Below are 20,483 nucleotides of genomic sequence, written 5' to 3'. Positions count from 1 at the left end.
GATTCTTCTAGCATGATAAAGCCAGCAGGTAAAAGGCAGCTTCATTATAGAACAATCTCTTTTTGTTCTGGGTTGGCGTAGGGTTTTTTTTTTTTTTTTTAATTCAAAACCAATTATTGAAATGGAATGAACCAGACCTGTTCTGCTACAGTAACCATTTCTTCTGAAATTTTGTGCTTTCAGATTGGTGAACATAATTCTCAACTGCAAAAGATTACAGACATTTTGGATTCTATTAAAGAAAAGGTAAAATGAAATATTATTTGCTAATGACTAATGTATTCCTTATTCTCTCCTGAAGTTTCTTACTTTCTTTTAATAACTTAAACATATGTTCAGATGGAACATATGCTATCTGCTTTGAAGCAGGTTTGGAATATACTTGATCAATAGAGCAGAATCAACCTATTACCATTTGTCTTTTAAAAATTATGAAGGGGATCTTAAATTACCTAAAATCATTACTAACAAAACTATGCATGATTAGTTTCTGGTATTGGAGTATTGCATAATCAGCATCTAAAACTTGCAACACACTTTAAACAAATCTTGTGTTCTTAAATAAATCTAGGGAATGTGCTACTTCATCTAAAATTTTTAGGTTAAGACAGAAATTTTTTTTAAAAATACATTTCATTGAGTGCTTTTTTTTTTTTTTTTTTTTTGAGGGCAGTGTCAAACTTTCCCATTATAATTTGTGGGAATTCTCTTTTCTCTACCAGGGTAAACAAACTCGATTCACAAATTTTGACCCATTATCTCTGCTTCCTCCATCCTGGGACTACTGGACATATCCTGGTTCCCTTACAGTCCCACCTCTTCTTGAGAGTGTCACATGGATTGTTTTAAAACAACCTATAAATATCAGCTCTCAACAGGTATGTCGCTTCTTCAAGGTTGATCCTGATTTACTAGAAGAGAACTGGATCAAAACTTAAAAAAAAAATCCTGCCCTTAATTTCTGGGACATGATGAAGCCTGTGTTTTCTCTTCATTAATCAGACAGGACTGGGTAAAACTTATGTCCCTTTCTTATTTGACCTTCTGTGATTAGATGATTTCTCTCCCTGTTCTTTGAAATGTAACGAGCATACAGACACTGAGGAAGGTGACTTTAAAGGCTATAATTGTTTTCTTTTATGGGCTGAGATATAAGCAGGCTGGTAGATAAACAGGAAAATTAGGAGAAAAGCTATTCTTAAAAGGGGACTTTCTTCTTTTGGACCTCAGTCCTGAGACCTGTTCCTCCTACAGATGATGTCGCAGTCAGAAAGTGAGCAGTGTGGAGCACCTGGGTGGCTCAGTGGGTTAAGCCTCTGTCTTCAGCTCAGGTCATGATCCCAGGGTCCTGGGATTGAACCCCGCATCAGGCTCTCTGCTCAGCGGGGAGCCTGCTTCCCCTCTCTCTCTGCCCGCCTCTCTGCCTACTTGTGATCTCTGTCGGTCAAATAAATAAATAAATAAATAAATAAAATTAAAAAAAAAAAAAAAAGAAAGTGAGCAGTGACACAGCAGTGGGTTTCTTGGCTTTTGCGGACAGAACTTTTGTGGGGCTGCTTGAGGGGCTGTAAGCATTTCCTGACATGCTTTTGGTGCCTACCTGTGCTGTTTTAGTGAAGACAATGCCTCACTTGTTTTTCTGATAAATGTATGGAGTCCCCACAAGAAGCCAAGCTGTCTGCAGACTCAGGCTGGCTTGGATGCCCAGAAACTCGGCTTGGGTCTATGACCAGTGTGACTGACCTACCAGACAGGTGGATGTGATGTCTTCTGTGGATGTTGTGCTGAGTGGGTTTTCTTTGCTTTTTGTTTTCCTTTTTAAATTACTTGCTGCACCATCTTAGCAAGAACACAGGCTGGTCACTTTTGCAGGTAATCTGTTCTGGGCTTGCCCACCTGCCTAGCTGTTTATGTTTTACCCCTCAAAGACTAGAGCTCGTTCACCTAGAGCTCGTTGCCAAGGTCATGTCAGGTAACATTTTCCCTTGGAGTGTTGAACACATCCAACTTCTATTGGCCTTATCTTTAGAATTAAAGCCCAATAATAATCAAGGACATACTGATCAAAATATTTTGTAGAAGTCTGGATTGAAGTCCAGAGCTTGACAGACATGGAAATTCCTGTGACTTTTCCCCTCATAAATAGGGTGCCTTGTGTTATGAGAAAAAGGACCTGTCATTGATCCAGTGGCCTTACTAACAGAGTACATTTTTCTTTTCTCCATATGCTAAACTGTTCATTTTTACATTCCTTTGTTAAATTTGAACAAGCTAAGGATAACAATTAATAAATTATAACATCAAGGTGGTAATAATAAGAGTTCATGTTTTTCCTCATATTTCAAGGATATTTTTATCCCTTAAAGCCAGTTGGAAATTAACTTTTTAAAATCCACCTGCCATTTGGAACAGAATATATCAAAATATATAATTTAGTTCCTTAAAATACTTAAAGCTCTTAATCAAAAATGACCCTCTGTAAGTTTAGGAATTATGCCTGCCTAGCTGTGGTTTCACTACTGTATCTAATTTGAGGCTCGGTTACTTAAAAATAATTATTAATGTGGTTTTTATAAGGTAGAGTATATAAATAATAACTATACTTTAGAGCTTTAGTATGATTGATAATTCACTGAGATCTACTTAAATTCACTTACATCTACTCTAGCATGAATACTTCTAGACATTTTCATTTTTAAAAAATATGTTATTTATTTATTTGAGACAGAGAGAGAGAGAGAAAGAATGAAAGAGCACAGTAGGGGGAGGGGAAGAGACAGAGGGAGAACCAGACTTCCTGCTGAGCAGGGAGCTGGACACGGCCTATCTCAGGACCAAATCATGACCTAAGCCGGAGGCAGACTCTTAACCACCTGAGCCATTCAGGCAGGTACCCCAGACATTTTCATTTTTAATCAGATGGAAATGATTATCTGAATAATAAACCAAATTATTTTAATATGATATTATGGTGATTTTAAGAGTTGAAAAATGAAGCAAAAGATATTTCAGAAGTCCAATCCCAGTCTAACCATGAGAAAAACATCAGACAAAGCCCAGCTGAGGGAGGTTCTGCAAAACAGCCTGTCAGTACTCCTCAAAACTGTAAAGGTTATCAAAAGCAAGGTAAATCTGAGAAATTGTCACCATCAAGAAATGCTCAAGGAGATATGATTACTGAGTGTAATGTTTCCTGGTGGGATCCTGGAACAGAAAAAGACATTAGGTAAAAACAAAGGAAATCTTAGTAAAGAATGGACTTCAGTTAGTGAGAATATATTAACACTGTTTCACCAATTATGAATAATGTACCACGCTAATGTAAGAGATTCGTAATAGGGCACACTGAGTGTGGGGCTTATGAGAACTATTTGTACTGTCTTTGCAATAATCCTATAAATCTAGAACTATTCTAAAATAATAAGGTTATTAAGAAAATCTAAAACATGTTGGGTTTTAGAGGGTTGAGATGATTATTTAGTGTTTGTCTCTTTTATATAAAGTGAAATGAACGTGTCTTTCGAGTATACCACTTACTTAAGAATTACTTTCTGAAAGATAATTTCTAATCCCAATTTCAGCTGCTCTTTATTTTTGAAGTCCCTGAAACACATTGTTTTATGTATTTTCCAATTCTACCATATAATGTCACTAGCTATGAAGATTAAATTCTTTTTTTAGTTAGTGCCAATTTTTTTTTTCTAGGTTTTTTTCTACTGCTATTTCTTGCCCAGTCACTGTTTGACCACAAGGGCAACCACATGGTTTTCATTTTCTTTTATTTGATTCAAGCCCATTTTAGTTCCCAGAGTCATTTATTGGAATGCTTAATTTAACTGCCAGACCAGTTAACAGATAAACTGTTTTCAGATAGTTTTGATAATAGATCTGTCATTCTCTTTGGAAGGCTAGCTGTTCTGCTAAGTTTCTTTGGGTTATCCTAAATTATCTAAATTGGCTCATCTGCTGAATTCAATGTGCAAAATACTTGGTTTTAATTCTATGCTCTTTTGAAAAAAAGTTCTATTTGTCTTTTGTTATGAGATTGCGATACAGTAAAATTCATGAGTTTAATGTGCAGTTGATGGTTTCTGTTATCGTATATTACCATGCAGCAACCACTAAATCAAGTTATAAAATAGATCCCTCCACCAAAATATTTCCTTATGCTTCTTTGCGCTCCGCCTTCTTCCTCACCCATGGCCCTGGGCAGTCTCTGAGATGCTGTCACGAGGATTCCGCCTTTTCTAGAATTTTATTTAAATGGAACCATACAGTGTGTAGATTTTTGTGTTTGACTTCTTTTACTTAGCGTAATGTTTTTGAGTTTCACTGACAATTTTTGTTACTGAGGAATATTCTACATTCCTAGAATATTCATTTTCTATGATATACTACTACCTTACTTTAAATTTATTCATATTCTATGATATACCAACTTCTAAAAAAATCTATTTACCAATTGATGAATATTTGGGTTGCTTCCAGTTTGGGACTATTCTGAATGACAGCTGTACATATGTACATATTTGGAAGTTAGAGATAATTGGCACATACAATTTTGTGTGGACACATATTTTCATGTTCTGTGGCCATAGCTAGCACGTACACGTTTAACTGTATAAGGTACGGCCGTATTGTCCTCTAATGTGGCTGTTCCATCTTCCATTGTTACCAGCAATCACATTAGAAAAGGTATTTCTGCTTACTGGGGTTGCTTTTACATTGCCCATCTGTACCCGTCAGAGATTTCTAAGTTCCTCCACATCCTTGTCAGCACTTGGTGTTGTCAGTCTTTTGAACTTCGGCCATTCTCGTGGGTATATGTGATTTTTCAAATTTGCATTTATCTAGTGACTAGTTAATGTTGAGCTTTTTTTCAGGTGCTTGTTGGCTGTGCACATATCTTCTTTTGTGAAATATCTGTTGAAATCACTTTTTCCTTTTTAAATTGGGTGTTCGTGTTTTTATTATTGAATCGCAAAGGTTCTGTATACAATAAGGATAACACCCTCTTTAAAATACATGTTTTGCCGAACTTTTCTCCTAGTCTATTGGTTGCCTTTTTTTTTTTAATTGGTTGCCTTTTTTTAAGAATCTTTTTTTTTTTTTTAAGATTTTATTTATTTGACAGAAATCACAAGTAGACAGAGAGGCAGGCAGAGAGAGAGGGGGAAGCAGGCTCCCTGCTGAGCAGAGAGCCCGATGCGGGGCTTGATCCCAGGACTCTGGGATCATGACCTGAGCCGAAGGCAGAGGCTTTAACCCACTGAGCCACCCAGGCGCCCCTGGTTGCCTTTTTTTAAAACTATGTCTTTTGAAGAGCAAAAGTTCTTAACCTTGATGTAGTCCATTTTTACCAGTTTATCCCTTATAGTTTGTGTTTTTGGTGTCCTGTTTTAAGAAATCTTTGCCCAACTATATGCCACAGATTTTTTTTTTTTTTCATAGTCTAAGTAATGGTTGTAGCTCACAATTTCATGATGATTTATAAGTTAACTTTTAGGTATGCTGTGCCCCATTTTCTCTTTCCTTTCCTTCTGATATTTCAATTACACATATATTTAACCTTTTAATATCATCTAACAGATCCCCAAGATGCTATTTTAAAAGATATTTTTTATTTAAATCCAATTTAATTAACTTGTGGTATATTATTAGTTTCAGAAGTAGAGGTCAGTGTTTCATCAGTTGTATGTAACCCAGCACTCATCACACCATGTGCCCTCCTTAATGCCCATCACCCGCTTACCCCATCCCCCCACCACCCTCCCCTCCAGCAACCCTCAGTTTGTTTCCTATAGTTAAGAGTCTTTTATGGTTTTTCTCCCTCTCTCATTTCACCAGGACTAATTTTTAGATAATTTTTTTAAATCTCTGTTCTTCACTATGGATAATTTCTATTGATCTATATTCAAGTTCATTTGCTCTTTCCTCTGTCATGTCAATTTGAGTGTTAAGTCTACCAAGTAATTTTTTGTTTTAGCAATTCTCTATCTTAGTTCTACATTTTCTATTTTCTTCCTTTTTATTATATTTATTTTTCTGCGGAGACTTCCCACTACTCTGCATTAAAGATGCTTTGTTTAATATATAAATCTCAGGTAGTTAAAGTAGTCATTAAAAAAAAAAACAAACCTGTGGGTACCTGGGTGGCTCAGTTGGTTAAGCATCTGCCTTTCAGCTCAGGTCATGATCTCAGGGTCCTGGAATCAAGTCCCGCATCAGGCTCCCTGCTCAGCAGGGGGTCTGCTTCCCTCTCTCCCTCTGCTCCTTCCTGCTGCTTGTGCTCTCTTGCTTTCACACGTGCTCTCTCTCTCTCACACATAAATAAATAAAATCTTTATTTAAAAAAAAAAAAACAAAACCAAACAAAAGAACCTTGTAAGTTCCTAATTTGGTTCATCTTGGGTCGGACTATTGATGTTTCTTTTTTTGAGAATGTGTTCCATTTTCTTGCTTCTTTGTTAAATAGTTTTTTATTGTATTCTAGGTGTGATGAACATGAAGTGGTAGAGATTCTGGATTTGGTATTTTTTTCTGATGAATATTATTTCCCTTGTGTGAGTAGGTAATTTTTTTTTTGGCAGCACTTGAACTGCAAATTTTCTTTCTTGTGCAGCAGCTCTGGTCTCAGTACAGCCATGTGTGGTTCTTGGGTAGAGAGTTTGAGGACCCTCTCCCTGCCTCTGCTTTGTGCACCTTGCACAGGTGAAAAGCTGGAAGAAATAGGAACTCACTTGTAGAGCTCCCATCTGCCCTTCATGTGAGCACAAACTACCCACCTGAGTCCCTCTGCTTCTCTTTACTCTCTAGGACCTGTGACTTGTTGCTTTTTTGTATTTAAGTCTGGGTTTTAGAGTTTTCTACAGGGAGGTTGTCTGTAGGATCTTAGTCCAACAGATCTGGAAGCAACACCTAATGTCCTTTTAAAATAGTAAAATGCTATATTATGTAATTAATGATAATGATCTAGGAATGCTCTTCTTAACTTCTGCATCTTTAGACTAAATGGGAAATGGGGAAAGAATTCATTCACTTGAACATTAATTTTGACTTGTATTTAAAAAAACTGTATAATTAGCTTTGAAATTAAAGTTCTAAATTATAGGAGAGTGCAAGTCAATTCTAGAATTATTTAATAATTGCTAACTCTTGCAAGGCATAATGCAAAAGATACAAAGAAGTGTTAAAAATGTCCCTTGTCCTCAAGTAGTTTATAATCTAATAGACAAGATAAAATAAATGCGTAAAAAACAGTAACATAGTGGCTGTGCTTGGTATGTAAGAGAAATAAGATGTAAAGGGAGTTCAACAGGGGAGAGACTATTTTATTGGAGAAATCAGGAAAAGACTTCTTGAAAGAGCTGATATCTGGGCTAGGAAAAGGGCGGTGACTGGTTGGAGGTAGTAACGGAAAAGGAGCAGTTTCAAGAGAGGACACCGTAACTAAAGGCAAGAAAAGGAGGTGCAGAAAATGTGGGCACATTTGTACCTGAGGTTCTCAGACTTTAGTGTATGCAACAATCACCTGGGGAAGCGTATCAAAAATGCGAATCCTTGGGCGTTATCAGAAATTCTCACACAGAACCGTCTGGGGGTGAGGATCAGTAACCTAAAGTTTTAAGAATCTCTCCCAAAGTCTCTTCATTCAGATACTCTGGGACCACCCTTCACAAAACTGGCTTCGAGTGGGCCCCGGATGTGGTTGTAATCGGAGACAATCTAGTTAGTTGGCCCCCGGTGGTTCCAGAAGCCAGGCTACCTAGTTTGTTTAGGAAGCCTTATTAGACTTAGACATGTTACCTATTTTAGAGATCGATTTAGAAGTGTTTACACCTGAAAGGACATGACATTCAGGATTTGTTTCAAAGTAATCCAGTGTGGGCCTGAGGGGAGGCGGGAAGAGGAGAGTGTGGATGCAGTGAAGGTGCCTGTGTGTTAAAGATGGGTGAAGCTGGGTGCTGAGTGTGTGGTGGCTTATGCGGCTTCTCTTTCTAGCTTTATGTGTGTTTGAAAGTTTCCATAATAAAAAGTTAATGAAAAGAGATTAGGGGGAAATGGAAATAAAAAATAGAGATGCAATATAGTGCTGTGGTTAGTGTAGGACTTATTTGCCACTGGCTTCTTTACTGAAACTTCTTAGCTGTCCCTCAGGTGCCTCATCTTTAAAATGGGGATACGAGGTGTGTGTGAGGGGGCTTAGTGCCATACCAGGCCCACCATGTTCTGTAAGGGAGATTTTACTTTTATTATCGAGCTTTGGGAGGGAGTGGAGGACTATTAGACTTTTAAGCTCTAGAGTGACATAAGCAAAGCGACTTACAAAACATTAGAAAAGGTATTTCTGCTTACTGGGGTTGCTCTATAAGGACGTTAAAATTTCAATATTAGAGCCAAGAAAACCAGCAAAACAGATCACACCCTCCTCAGCCTTCAGGCTCATCTGGTGAGACTCCTGCCAGGACTCGTGTAGATGATATCAGCCTTCGTGACAGAGTGGCAGATTTTTCTGTCTGCAAGAAGCCCAGGGGCCCAGAGAGCAGCAAGACTGGTAAGGGCCAGCCAGCAGCGTGCAGTTGGAGGTTAGTGCGTGGTGGTGGAGGACGCCAGAGCCGAGAGAAGCAGATCTGAGCAGGGCCTGGCAGACGCGGCGCTACCTAGCTGCACTGAGTGATCCGGAGGGAGATCCAGAGCCAGGAAAGGAAGGAGTTTGGTGAGACACCAGGATAGGCTCAGTGAATCTCACCAAAATGCGCAGGCAGGCAGAGAAAGATGTAGAGAAATTCCAGTGAGGTCAAGGTGTTACAGAGGTAGGGAGCCATGACCAACTTGCAGAGGACTCAAAGGAGGGTAGGAGGGGCGCCTGGGTGGCTCCGTTGGTTAAGCATCTGCCTTTGGCTCAGGTCACAGTCCTGGGGTCCTGGGGATCCCTGCCCCTTTCCCTGCTCCTTCTCTCTCTCTCTCCCCTGCCCCTACCGCTGCACCTGCTCTCCCTTTCTCTTTCTCAAATAAATAAACAAAATCTTAAAAAAAAAAAAAAAAAAAAAAGCCAAGCTCTTCAGAAGAATGGGCAGCGTCCCTGGGAGGCAAGCTGTGCTTGCTGAGGCCGGCAAGCGGGTCCCTGATTCAGGCCTTGGGATTCCTGCACAGCCGTCAGGAGAGGCCATTTTGGACAGACCTGATCCCCATGATCTGCAGAAGGCTGAGTGTTTTCCCTGTGGCTCTAGAGGTTAGATTTTATTTACCTCCACTGCTTGGCTCTCCCAGAGAATTATTCAAGTCTCATCTGGCTCTAGCTATAATCCGGTCTAATGAAATATGAATAATAGGAGGTTGTAAATATTTGTCTTATCTTGCCCATCTGTACCCCTCAAAGTATCACCTGTGGAAAGACATGGCTGCTTGTATATGATGCAGGAACCTGTCTCTGTGGAGTGTGGTGACAGACCGTTGCCTGCTAGTTACGGAGGACCTCATACAAGAAATTATGGAGGACCATATACAAGAAATATTTTAGGCTTCAACTAAATGGTGATGATGGAAATGTAATAGATGTGTCCTGGTGTGAATTTTTAAAAAAGATTTGTTTAGTTACATGAGAGAGAGAGAGCACAAGCAGGGGAGGGGTAGAGGGAGAAGCAGACTCCCCACTGAGCAGGAGCCTAATGTGGGACTTGATCCCAGGACCCTGGGATCATGACCTGAGGTGAAGGCAGATGCTTAACCAACTGAGCCACACAGGTATCCCTATCTTAGTGTGAATTTGCTTGATTCTGCGATTAAATGACTAGCACAGATTAGAGAATGGAGACTTTTTTTTTTAAGATTTTTCTTTTGGTCAGAGAAAGAGCAGAAGCAGGGAAAGTGACAGGCAGAGGGAGAAGCTCCTTACGGAGCTGGGAGCCCAACGCAGGACTTTTATTCTCAATAATTTAATAATTTGTCTTTGCTCAAGCAAAATAGGAAAAGAAGCACCAGAAACGTAGTTGAATTAATTGGTAATACATTTTTGGTGAACATTTTCAGGAAAGTAGAATTATTCAGCTGGTTTACCCAGTCTTCATTTTACTACTGTAGACCGGTGCTAAATCTTGATAAATAGTATTAACTCACCAAGGAATTGTTAAATAATTTATATAACATGCTTAGAGTAGAAAACTTCAGCAATTAAAAATAGTAGTGTAGATTTATGTTTATTGGCATACAAAGATATATAGGATATCTATTAAGTAAAAAAATAAGGTTTCAAAAGAGCATGATAGTTGAGCCGTTTTTATAATAAAAACTGTGTGTGCATTCACGTGTTTGTATGTATAAAAACATCTGGAAGGGTATACTCCATAATGTTAACTGTGATTATATCTTGTGATGTGATTACTAGTAATTTCTATTTTCTTCTTGATGCTTTGTGTGTTGTATGGTGTTTGTAAGACAAGTCAGCATTTTTTTGTAATAGGAAAAATTAAGCCTGTTTGATGAGAAGTATGCCTATATCGCTGGAATTGTATTTAAACATTATCAGAGGTTGAACAATCCAAGCGTTTACCATGGTTAGCTGTTCAAGGCTCAAGTATGGTGAGAGCAAAATCATTGCTTAAGGAAAACAGTACTTAAAAGATCAATATTCTATAGGATGAATACCACAAGGTTGCCATGGAAATTGAGGCTCTGTGGTACTAGAGTACTGGTACGTGTTCGGTGTGATTCCAATATTACCTATTGAGATCATATAATCCAATGCTTCACTTTATTGATGAGGTAACTGAAGACCAGCACCCAAGGTCACCCAACGGGTCATGCCAGACCGAGGACTGGGACCTATCTCTGGAAGCCAGTACAGTGACCTTTCCACGGTCCCATTTTGCCTTTGTAGGTGACATTCTCTGAATCCTAGGCATGTCCTCTTTGAACCACATTCTGTTTCCTCATATTACTTCTATCCTCAGATGAAGAGTGCTTATGTACTTAATTTTTTGAACCCACAGGTATTTGTATAGTGATGAGAACTTAGCAGAAGTGGTGTTTTCTTATATATATGACTCATAATTTAGAACAGTTTAACTGTAATATATTTTAGTTCCTGGTAGAGGAAAGGTTATATGTTTCATAACTTTCTATGGAGGGCAGTTCACCAACCTTGGTGTGACCTTCTGTGCTGAAGCCAACACTGTTCTTTTCTTCAACAGCTGGCCACATTCCGCACTCTCCTCTGCACGGCGGAGGGCGAGGCAGCGGCTTTTTTGTTGAGCAATCATCGCCCACCACAGCCTCTGAAGGGCCGAAAAGTAAGAGCCTCTTTCCATTAAAACTTGTCACCAGCTGACCACCCCGAACAGGTCTGTGAAGAGAAGACAAAACACAAAAATCCCTCCTAACAACTCTCCTAGAATTCTGATTGACAGGTACCATTTTGCTCTGAGCTTCAGTACCACAAGGAAGATCAGATCACTGTAATCAAACTAACTTAACTTATCCAGCTCAGATTTGCACTCACGGGTATTCAAACAGTAAACATTGTTTGATGTGTGTTGAGATCCACAAAATGCATCTACTTCAACCTGTGTGAAAACATGGCAGGCATCGCAAAACCTCCTAGTCCATTAAAAATGTTCCCTTGCCCTAGAGTTTGAATTAGCCATATCTCTCAGTAATGTTTGGTCAAAAAATTAAAATCTTCTCCAGAATGATAAGATTGTGATATCTTTTACTACACGAGTGAGTCTGCCTAATGTCTTGGTATCATTCCAATTCATAAAAAGTTGATAATATTTCCTTTTAAAATGAACTTTTGTTCTGATTATGTTGTTGATCCCCATTGCACGGTACCTTTAATTAGATGAACAATGTGAGCATGGTGGGGGGTGGGATATAACTTCTCACTAGGTCTACTCCACAGCTCAAAATTAACCCATCCAGTTTTGTTGGGAATCCCTCAGGATATCAATGACTGTATAAACTTTAATGAATTATGCCCTATATCACATTCATGCAGTACTGTTAATGATAAACAGGTTAATAATTGTCTAGATGCATTGGTTTGAAACCAACAGATTGGAAGGTACCAGGCCAGCGGAGCAGCCCAAAGGCCTGACGGATAGGTTGCCTACTTTTCCCCTGTGGTTTGGCAAGAGAACAGGGATCAATCCTGTGTAGGTCACTGTTCTACCAAGTGGTGGAAAATATTTACTTGGGTCTCATAGAAATATACAATCCATCCATAAACCCTCCAACCCATTTACATGGCAAAGTCCATCTCCCCTTTTATACACGTCCCTCAATCTCACAAGTGATTTTGTAAGTTGGCTTTTGGTAATTCACTTTAACCTATAGTCCCTAGTGTATTTTTGTTTGTTTTTGGTGAAAGGGGTGGTGAATGTCCTTTTGCTCTCTCTGGTGCAAGTGGCGTGATACTATTAACCACATATAAGACTTGAACACACGGTACACTTCTGTCATCTGAGAGAAGTTTAGCTGAATTTCCTTGATTTTTGTTAATTTGTTTCAGACACCATTCCTCCTCTGGATGTAGATTTTGATAATTCAAATTATTCTGTCATGGTCTTCTTGATAGGACAACTGAGTATCAGTAAATTATCTAACAATGCTGTACTCAGTTGCAGAAGATAAGCTCCTGAATCTAATGCTGATACCTTGGTGGTTTTGTTTTCTCTCACAGCATCTAGCTTAAGCCTTGCAGGAGATGGCCATCTAGTAATTATTTAATGAACTGAATGTTTTAAAATGTTTTTATTTGATATCTTTGGCGATTATCTTCCTGCTTGTGATTAAATGCACTATCAGTAAAATAAAGTAAATAAATTTATCTCTTAAAAATGCTTTTTTTAAATGCAAGGAAAATAAATTTATCTCTTAAAAATGCTTTCTTCTTAAAGGCATAATTATTAAATCTCCTTGTGTAACCAGATGTTTTAACGGTTTTAAAAATACCAGTGTTGAATGGAAGGGTATTTCTTTAGTTTGGGAAGGCATGTTGAACTATCCTGGTGGGAGAAAGAAGTCTGTTTCCTCAGAGATAGTACATTGTTCTTTTGGAAGGGTTGTGTAATGAGGATTGTAATTACTTTGTGTGAGAGTTATTACTTTGTAATTTATGGTTTCTGCTACAGTGTAGCATTGGTCTGTGCTACAAATTGGACTTTAGTAGACTAGAAACATCTACACAGCACTGATTCTCTTGAAGATTGTTAATTTATCTATCTCATAGGGGCGAAAGGTCTAAGTGTATGCTGCAGTTGTTATCTCTTAAAAAGATTAAAGAGTATAAATACTAGTATAGATCTCTTTTGTTTCCCACACATGTATTGAATTTATGTTCATTAAACATTTTGTATTTTAATTTAAGTTGGATTCAATCACAATAAAGAAAATGAGACAAACTTTGAACTGTATCAGGGACCCGTATATGCAAGACACAGAAAGAGATTATATTTTTTTACACTTTTTTATATAGAAAATAATCTCAAACTCACAGAAAAAATGCAAGCACAGAACATTTTTTTCTGAATTATTTGAGAGTAAGTCACCAACTGCTTTTGCTCTATCATCGCACAAACTTTAGTGTATATTTTCTACGAGTGAGGACATTGTCCTACACAACTACAATATAGCTAAAACAACCATAAGAAATAAAAGGCATCCAAATCATCAAGGAAGAAGTTAAACTTTCACTATTTGCAGATGACACGATACTCTATGTAGAAAACCCAAAAGACTCCACCAAAAAATTCCTAGAGCTAATACACAAATTCATTAAAGTCACAGGAAACAAGATCAATGTACAGAAATCCATTGCATTTTTATATACCAGTGATGAACGAGCAGAAAGAGAAATCAAGAAATTGATGCCATTTACAATCACACCAAGAACCATAAGATAGCTAGGAATAAGCTGAAGCAAAGAGGTAAAAGATCTATACTCCAAAAACTATAAAATACTTACGGAAGAAATTGAAAATGACACAAAGAAATGGAAAAACATTCCATGATAACAGATTGGAAGAACAAATATTGTTAAAATGTCTATACTACCCAAAGCAATCTACACATTTACTGCAATCCCTACTGAAATCCCACCAGCATTCTCCACAGAACTAGAACAAATAACCCTAGCATCTGTATGGAACCACAAAAGACCTTGAATAGCCAAAGAAATCTTGAAAGAGAAAAACAAAGCTGAAGGCATCATGGTTGCAGACTTCAACTTATATCATAAAGCTGTAGTGATCAAGACAGTATGGTACTTACACAAAAACAGATAAAAGGAACAGAATAGAAAACCCAGAAACAAACCCACAACTATGTGGTCAACTAATCTTTGACAAAGTAGGAAAAATATCCAATGGGAAAAGGACAGTCTCTTCAATAAATGCCGTTTGGAAAACTGGACAGCAATATGCAGAATGAAACTGGACCACATTTTTACATCATACTCCAAAATAAATTCAGAATGGATGAAAGACCTAAATGTAAGACAGGAAAGCATCAAAATCTTGGAGGAGAACATAGGCAGTAACTTCTTTGACCTGGGCTGTAACAATTTCTTACTAGACACATCTCCTGAGGCTAGGGAAACAAAAGCAAAAACGAACTGTTGACACCAAATCAAGAGAAGACACTTCTGCACAGCAAAGAAAACAATCAACAAAACTGAAAGACTACCTATCGAATGGGAGAAGATATCTGAAAATGATGTCTGATAAAGGGTTAGTATCCAAAATCTATAAAGAATTTATCAAACTCAACACCCCCAAAACAAACAAGACAGTAAAGAAATAGGCAGAACACATGAATAGATGTTTTTCCAAAGAATACATCCAGATGGCCAACAGACACATGAAAAAACGCACAGCATCGCTCATCATCAGGGAAATACAAATCAAAACTACAATGAGATATCATTTCACACTAGTCAAAATGGCTAAAATTAACAACACAGGAAACAAGAGGTGTTAGCAAGGACTTGGAGAAAGCAAAACTCTCTTACACTGTTGGTGGGAGTGCAAACTGGTGCAGCCACTCTGGAAAATGGTATGGAAGTTCCTTAAGAGGTTAAAAATAGAATTACCTCATGATACAGCAGTTGTACTGCTAAGTATTTATCCAAAGGATACAAAAATACTAATTCAAAAGGATATGTGCACCCTAATATTTATAGCATTATCAAGAATAGTCAGTATGGAAAGAGCTCAAATGTCCACTGACTGATGAATGGTTAAAAAATAGGTGGTATAGGGGCGCCTGGGTGGCTTGGTGGGTTAAGCCCCTGCCTTCAGCTCTGGTCCTGGTCTCAGGGTCCTGGGATCGAGCCCCGCATCGGGCTCTCTGCTCAGCAGGGAGCCTGCTTCCATTTCTCTCTCTGCCTGCCTCTCTGCCTCCTTGGGATCTCTCTCTCTCTGTCAAATAAATAAATAAAATCTAAAAAAAAAATAGGTGGTATATTTACACAATGAACTATTACTCAGACATCAAAAAGAATGAAATCTTGCCATTTGCTATGACATGATGGAGCTAGAGAGTATTATGCTAAGGGAAATCAGTCAGAGAAAGACAAATACCATATGATTTTACTCATGTGGAGTTTAAGAACAAAACAGATGAACATATGGGGGAAAAAAAGAGAGGCAAACCATAAAGCAGATTCTTAACTATAGAGAACAAACTGAGGGTTGCTGGAAGGGAGGAAGGTAGGGGGTGTGTGTTAAATGGCTGATGGGGATTAAGTGTGTTAAATGATTGATGAACACTGGGTGCGGTATGTAAGTGATGAATCATTAAATCCTACACTTGAAACTAAAATTTAACAAACAGTTCACAAACTGCAATTGAAATAAAAACTTGAAGAAAAAACAAAGCAAAACAAAACAAAAAACCCCATAAGATTAACATTGCATTATTATTACCACCTAATCCATTTGAGAATAGCTTGTTCATGCTGTCATGTTTCCTTCAGTTGGGCACCATCCTTCAGTATTTTGGTTTCCATTACCTTAACATTTTTGAAGATTCTAAGCCAATTATTTTATAGAATGTACCCCCCCACCCATTTGGGTTTGTTCAAGGTTTCCTTGTGATTATAGAGTCAGGTTATATACCATTGGCAGGAATATCACAAAAGCAATACTGGATGCTGAGCTCTTCTCATTCCATCGAATTAAGCAACCAATTTTGATTTTTCCTCTTACAGAGACTATTCACTTTCATCACTTGATTAAGACAGTGTCTGCTAAGCTTCTCCATTGCAAAATTACTCTTTTAGCCTTTGTAAATTAACAAATATTTGTGTGAGGATTTGCAATGAGACTATGTAAATACCCAGTTCCTCATTAAATCTTTAATTTATTTCTAGCATGGACTTAGCAATTCCTAATTTATTCAGTGGGCTATAATCTGTTACTACCATTATTGCTATTATCACTAATACCTCATTTATCAATTCTTATTCATAATTTTTTCTTGATTTGGTCAGTAGGAGCACTTTCAGGATGACTTCTGTGTCCTTTTGACATGTCCCTGTTTCCTAACTTTCTGACAGCAGTTTGATGTTCCTGGCTCATCTCAGTCTTTCCCTTCCCCAGGCTTGAGATCTACCATTTCTTCAAGAAATCCTGGCTTCTTTTAGCGGAGAATAGTATTGAGAAAACCAGTCTGGATACTAGATGATTTCATTTCTGCTGGAGTGTTACTACTCCTAGATCCTCTACATGGACAGAAGTTGGGAATGTATACACACACATGTGCACACACTCACACAAACATAGTGTGTATATACAGGTTCAACACCTATATTTCTATATTTATCAATTTCACACTCATATGTCCAATTTCAATACAACACTTCAGGGTTCATTCTAGTTCTTCGTTTCCATATATTTTTTTAAAAGATTTATTTATTTATTTTAGGGAGAGAGAGGGAAAGCACGAGTTGGGGGGAGGGGTGGAAGGAGAGAATCCTCAAGCAGATCCTGTGCTGAGCTCAGGGAATGACGTGGGGCTTGATCTCAAGAGCCTGAGATCACAACCTGAGCTGAAACCAAGAGTCAGCTGCTTAAGTGACTGAGACCCTCCAGGTGCCCCATCCCATTTCCATATCTGTAATTCCCTTTTCCAAAAGTAAGAAACCAGGCTTCCATTATCCTTAACACTTTACTTATCTGGCCAGTTCTTCTGTAGTAACCAGTATCCCATCACCGTCTCCAGCCTCTCACCCCCACATTGCATGGATACCCTTCTCACTCAGCTTGGGCTGTGATATCCTGTGCTGGGCTGCCTTGACCCCTGAAGAGAAGGGAAGGGAAAAACATGGAAGGGGACGGAACCGAAAGGAAAGAAAGAGGAAGAGCAAGATTACATCTCGAAATACTCACTGGGCTGCTCATAAGGAAGTCCTTTATTTCCAACACAAGTTATTGAAAATGTAGCTTTACCTATACACATTTCACCGTAAGTGGCAATGGAATAGAATATTTAGTTAAAAAAAAAAAAAAAAAAAGATTTTAATACTTCAGAGTGGGGCTGCCAAAAATGTAGGCCAAGAAATAGTGGTCTTATTACAGAGGCTGGGAAGGCATCCTGGGCCTTGGATAACTACCTCAACTTGCTCTCAATTCAAATCCTACCGAAGAAGATTAAATTTTTTATATTAAGATTTCAATACCCATTGAAATGCATACTCATCTCAGAGGATAATTGTTTAAGTTGCCACCAGTCATTTGCACTTGAAGGTAACCGATCTTGGATGAGATAGGTTTTGGTGGGAATAGAGTCTGTGACAGAAGGAATGTCAACATGATACAAGACAGCCAATTACCTGAGTGTTAGGATAATCAAGGTGAATTCCAACTACTTCACAGTTTTGGCTACAGGTCTCATACTTACCTATACCCTGACACCTCACCCCACAACTGATGTATAGCAAACCTATGGTGAATAGAATGCATTAGTTGATGCATTATGGCATTAGTGCATGTAGATGGGCATCTCTGTGAATTACGTGGACAGAAACAATTCCCAGTTAACCATGAGGAAACTAGTGATGAAACTTTGTTAAAGGATGTCTCAGAAGTTCGTAAGAAGTTTATGCAATCTGAGACCCCAATGAATTAAGGTTCAATGTGTTTGTTCTTTCTGCAACATACTTTGTCCATAGCGGAAACATCAAGTACTGTATATTTGCAACAGAAATTAAATGTATGCTGCCATACACTAACTCAAAAATTTTGTTATTTTTATTAACTTGACTGATTAAATTTTATGTGAATTAAGCTTTGACTTAAAAAACAGTTTACTGAATTGAGTTACTTGGAGATTTTTCTGGTGTGGCTAGAAACTCACCTCTACCTTCCTAGAGGGGAATTTTAACAAGCAGGGAAACCCTAGTTCCTGTCAACTCACTGTATCACAATGAGATCAGATGAACCAATGGTTGGAATTGATTATACAGGCAAGGGAAGCTAGTGAGAAACCAAAAGGACAGTGAGGCAACCTAGAAATTAGCAAGAGCAGATTGCTCTCACCTTCCTTAGAAGGAGGCAATATTTCTAGGGCTCAGGAACCATGGAGCTATGCTCCAACCTAGATGAAGTGAAGCAGGCACTAAAGTAGGTCTGACTAGCAGGATCTGGTTAGTTTTTAGAGACACAGACATTACCTGAGACCTGGTTTGAGGCAGAGAGAAGGGGAGAAATACTCTGGGTTCTCCTTTTATTTTGTCCTCCAAATTCCATTAATGCCCATTGCTGGAACCTAGCCAGATGACAGATAATGTGAAAATATGAGAATCCTCCCCTCTATCATACAGAGAAGATCAGTGGAAAGGTCCAGGAATGGGTCCAAGGAGAAATGAGCTTAAAACCAGCCAGGGCACCAAGGTCTGGGATCTCTATTACACACGTTCAAGCAAATGACTGATGTTGGGCTGGAAGTCTCCAGAGTAGACCTTTGTTAAACTTCTCTCTGACTCTGGAAACTTAATTTGACCACAATTTGTCAGACATAGGTGGTAAATGTTTTACTAGGTACTAGAGATGTAAGAATGATTAAGACTTCCAACCATTGGTTCATCTGATCTCATTGTGATACAATGAGTTGACAGGAACTAGGGTGTTCCTGCTTGTTAAAATTCCCCTCTAGGATGTAAGATGATAAAGATGATTAAGGCTCCTTTTCTTAGCTCAAAATCTAAGATGAGTAGAAAAATAAACTGCAACATATGAAATGTTATTAAGTATTTTAAGTTCAGCTATCTGTAGAGTGATAAGGAAACATGGAGAAAATGGAAAAATTAATTCTGGATAAATTAATAAAGGCATGAAGATTTGCAAGTGTGATATTTTGGAAACTGGATTGTCTAGTTCTCTGTGTAGATTTGCGTTTGGTACTAGGGGGTGGGGACATATTATCCATGAAGACTCTTCTGTCTGAGAACAATAGGAACTCTAACACTACAGGGCTAAAGCAGTAATGTGAAGCTGGGTCTAAGATCAGGCCTCAGTATCCCTCCTTCTTGGCTGTCTTTACCTCTGTGGGCTCTGTTAGCAGTCAGGCTGCACCTCTGTACCTAAACCACTTGTAAACCACACCAACAGCAAAGGAGAGCTTCTTTCTTCAAAAATTTCAGCAAATTTTCTGGCTTTCATTCCCATTTGCCTAGATTGAGTCACATGCCCATCCTTAATCAAGACATCATGGCCAGCAGACAGAACATGGGTTTGGGGAAGCAGGTGACATTGGCCCCTTCCCAAGCCACACAGACTAAGAACAGAGGAGGACTGGCTCCAGCAAAGGAAACTGGGATCTAGTACCTGAGGAAGGGAGAAAAGATTCTGGGTGGCAAAAACAATAAATGCCTACTCTGTACTGAATGAATGGCTGAAGAGAAGTCTAAAAGAATAAAGCTCATGAGCTCATTGAGACCTTTCAGGAAATCACCATCATCCACCCAAAAGAGAATGAAATTTCTCAAGCCAAATGCAAGGTCAACATTTCAATAAGGGCACAAGATTTTTTAAAAAAGTTTTCCTGCTAGTGCTTTGATACAGTGATAAATCAATACTTTCCCACAGAAATGAGGAAGGATGGGGATTGGCAGAGCGAGGGAGCCAACCTGGAATTGGCAAACCTGGCAGTTTCAGGGAGGAGGAGCTCCCTGTGGACCCAATTCAGTTGGTGTTCCACATAGGGCTCACGTGTGGACGTGGGATTCCGATCATTGTGGTCTGTTTGTGGCTGGCTTCTCTCCAGTTCCAAGGGGGCAGAGATGTCTCTGTTAGCTTTCGTCCTCATCTCTCTCAGCCTTCTTTGTCTAGCAACCAATGTGGATTGATCATGCCTACGATTCACAGTGCCTTTGTGGCTCAGGAAGTATTTGTTGAAAGCATTAATAAAGGAACATACGAGGGGCGCCTGGATGGCTCATTCCGTTAAGCAGCCAACTTTTAGTTTCGGCTCAGGTCGTGAGCTTG

At 38.7% G+C, this 20,483-nt stretch overlaps 1 protein-coding gene across 2 annotated transcripts in view; it reads left to right on the top strand.

The window, feature by feature from the left end:
- Positions 1-13,404, top strand: part of CA13 (carbonic anhydrase 13) — a 32,645-nt gene extending 19,241 nt beyond the window's left edge. The window contains exons 5-7 of one of the 2 annotated variants that reach the window (XM_080802273.1): positions 184-246; positions 723-878; positions 11,190-13,404. In XM_080802273.1, coding sequence (XP_080658399.1) covers positions 184-246; positions 723-878; positions 11,190-11,309 — 339 coding nt within the window. In that variant the 3' untranslated portion in view covers positions 11,310-13,404. The remainder of the gene's footprint in view (positions 1-183; positions 247-722; positions 879-11,189) is intronic. The other variant, XM_080802274.1, reaches the window with a different exon arrangement.
- Positions 13,405-20,483: the final 7,079 nt, after the last annotated feature.

This window comes from Martes martes, assembly GCF_963455335.1.
Source record: "Martes martes genome assembly, chromosome: 4".
In the NCBI taxonomy this organism is placed as follows: domain Eukaryota; kingdom Metazoa; phylum Chordata; class Mammalia; order Carnivora; family Mustelidae; genus Martes; species Martes martes.
The sequence above is the reverse complement of the archived record's forward strand: the minus strand, read 5'-3'. Positions and strand labels throughout refer to the sequence as shown.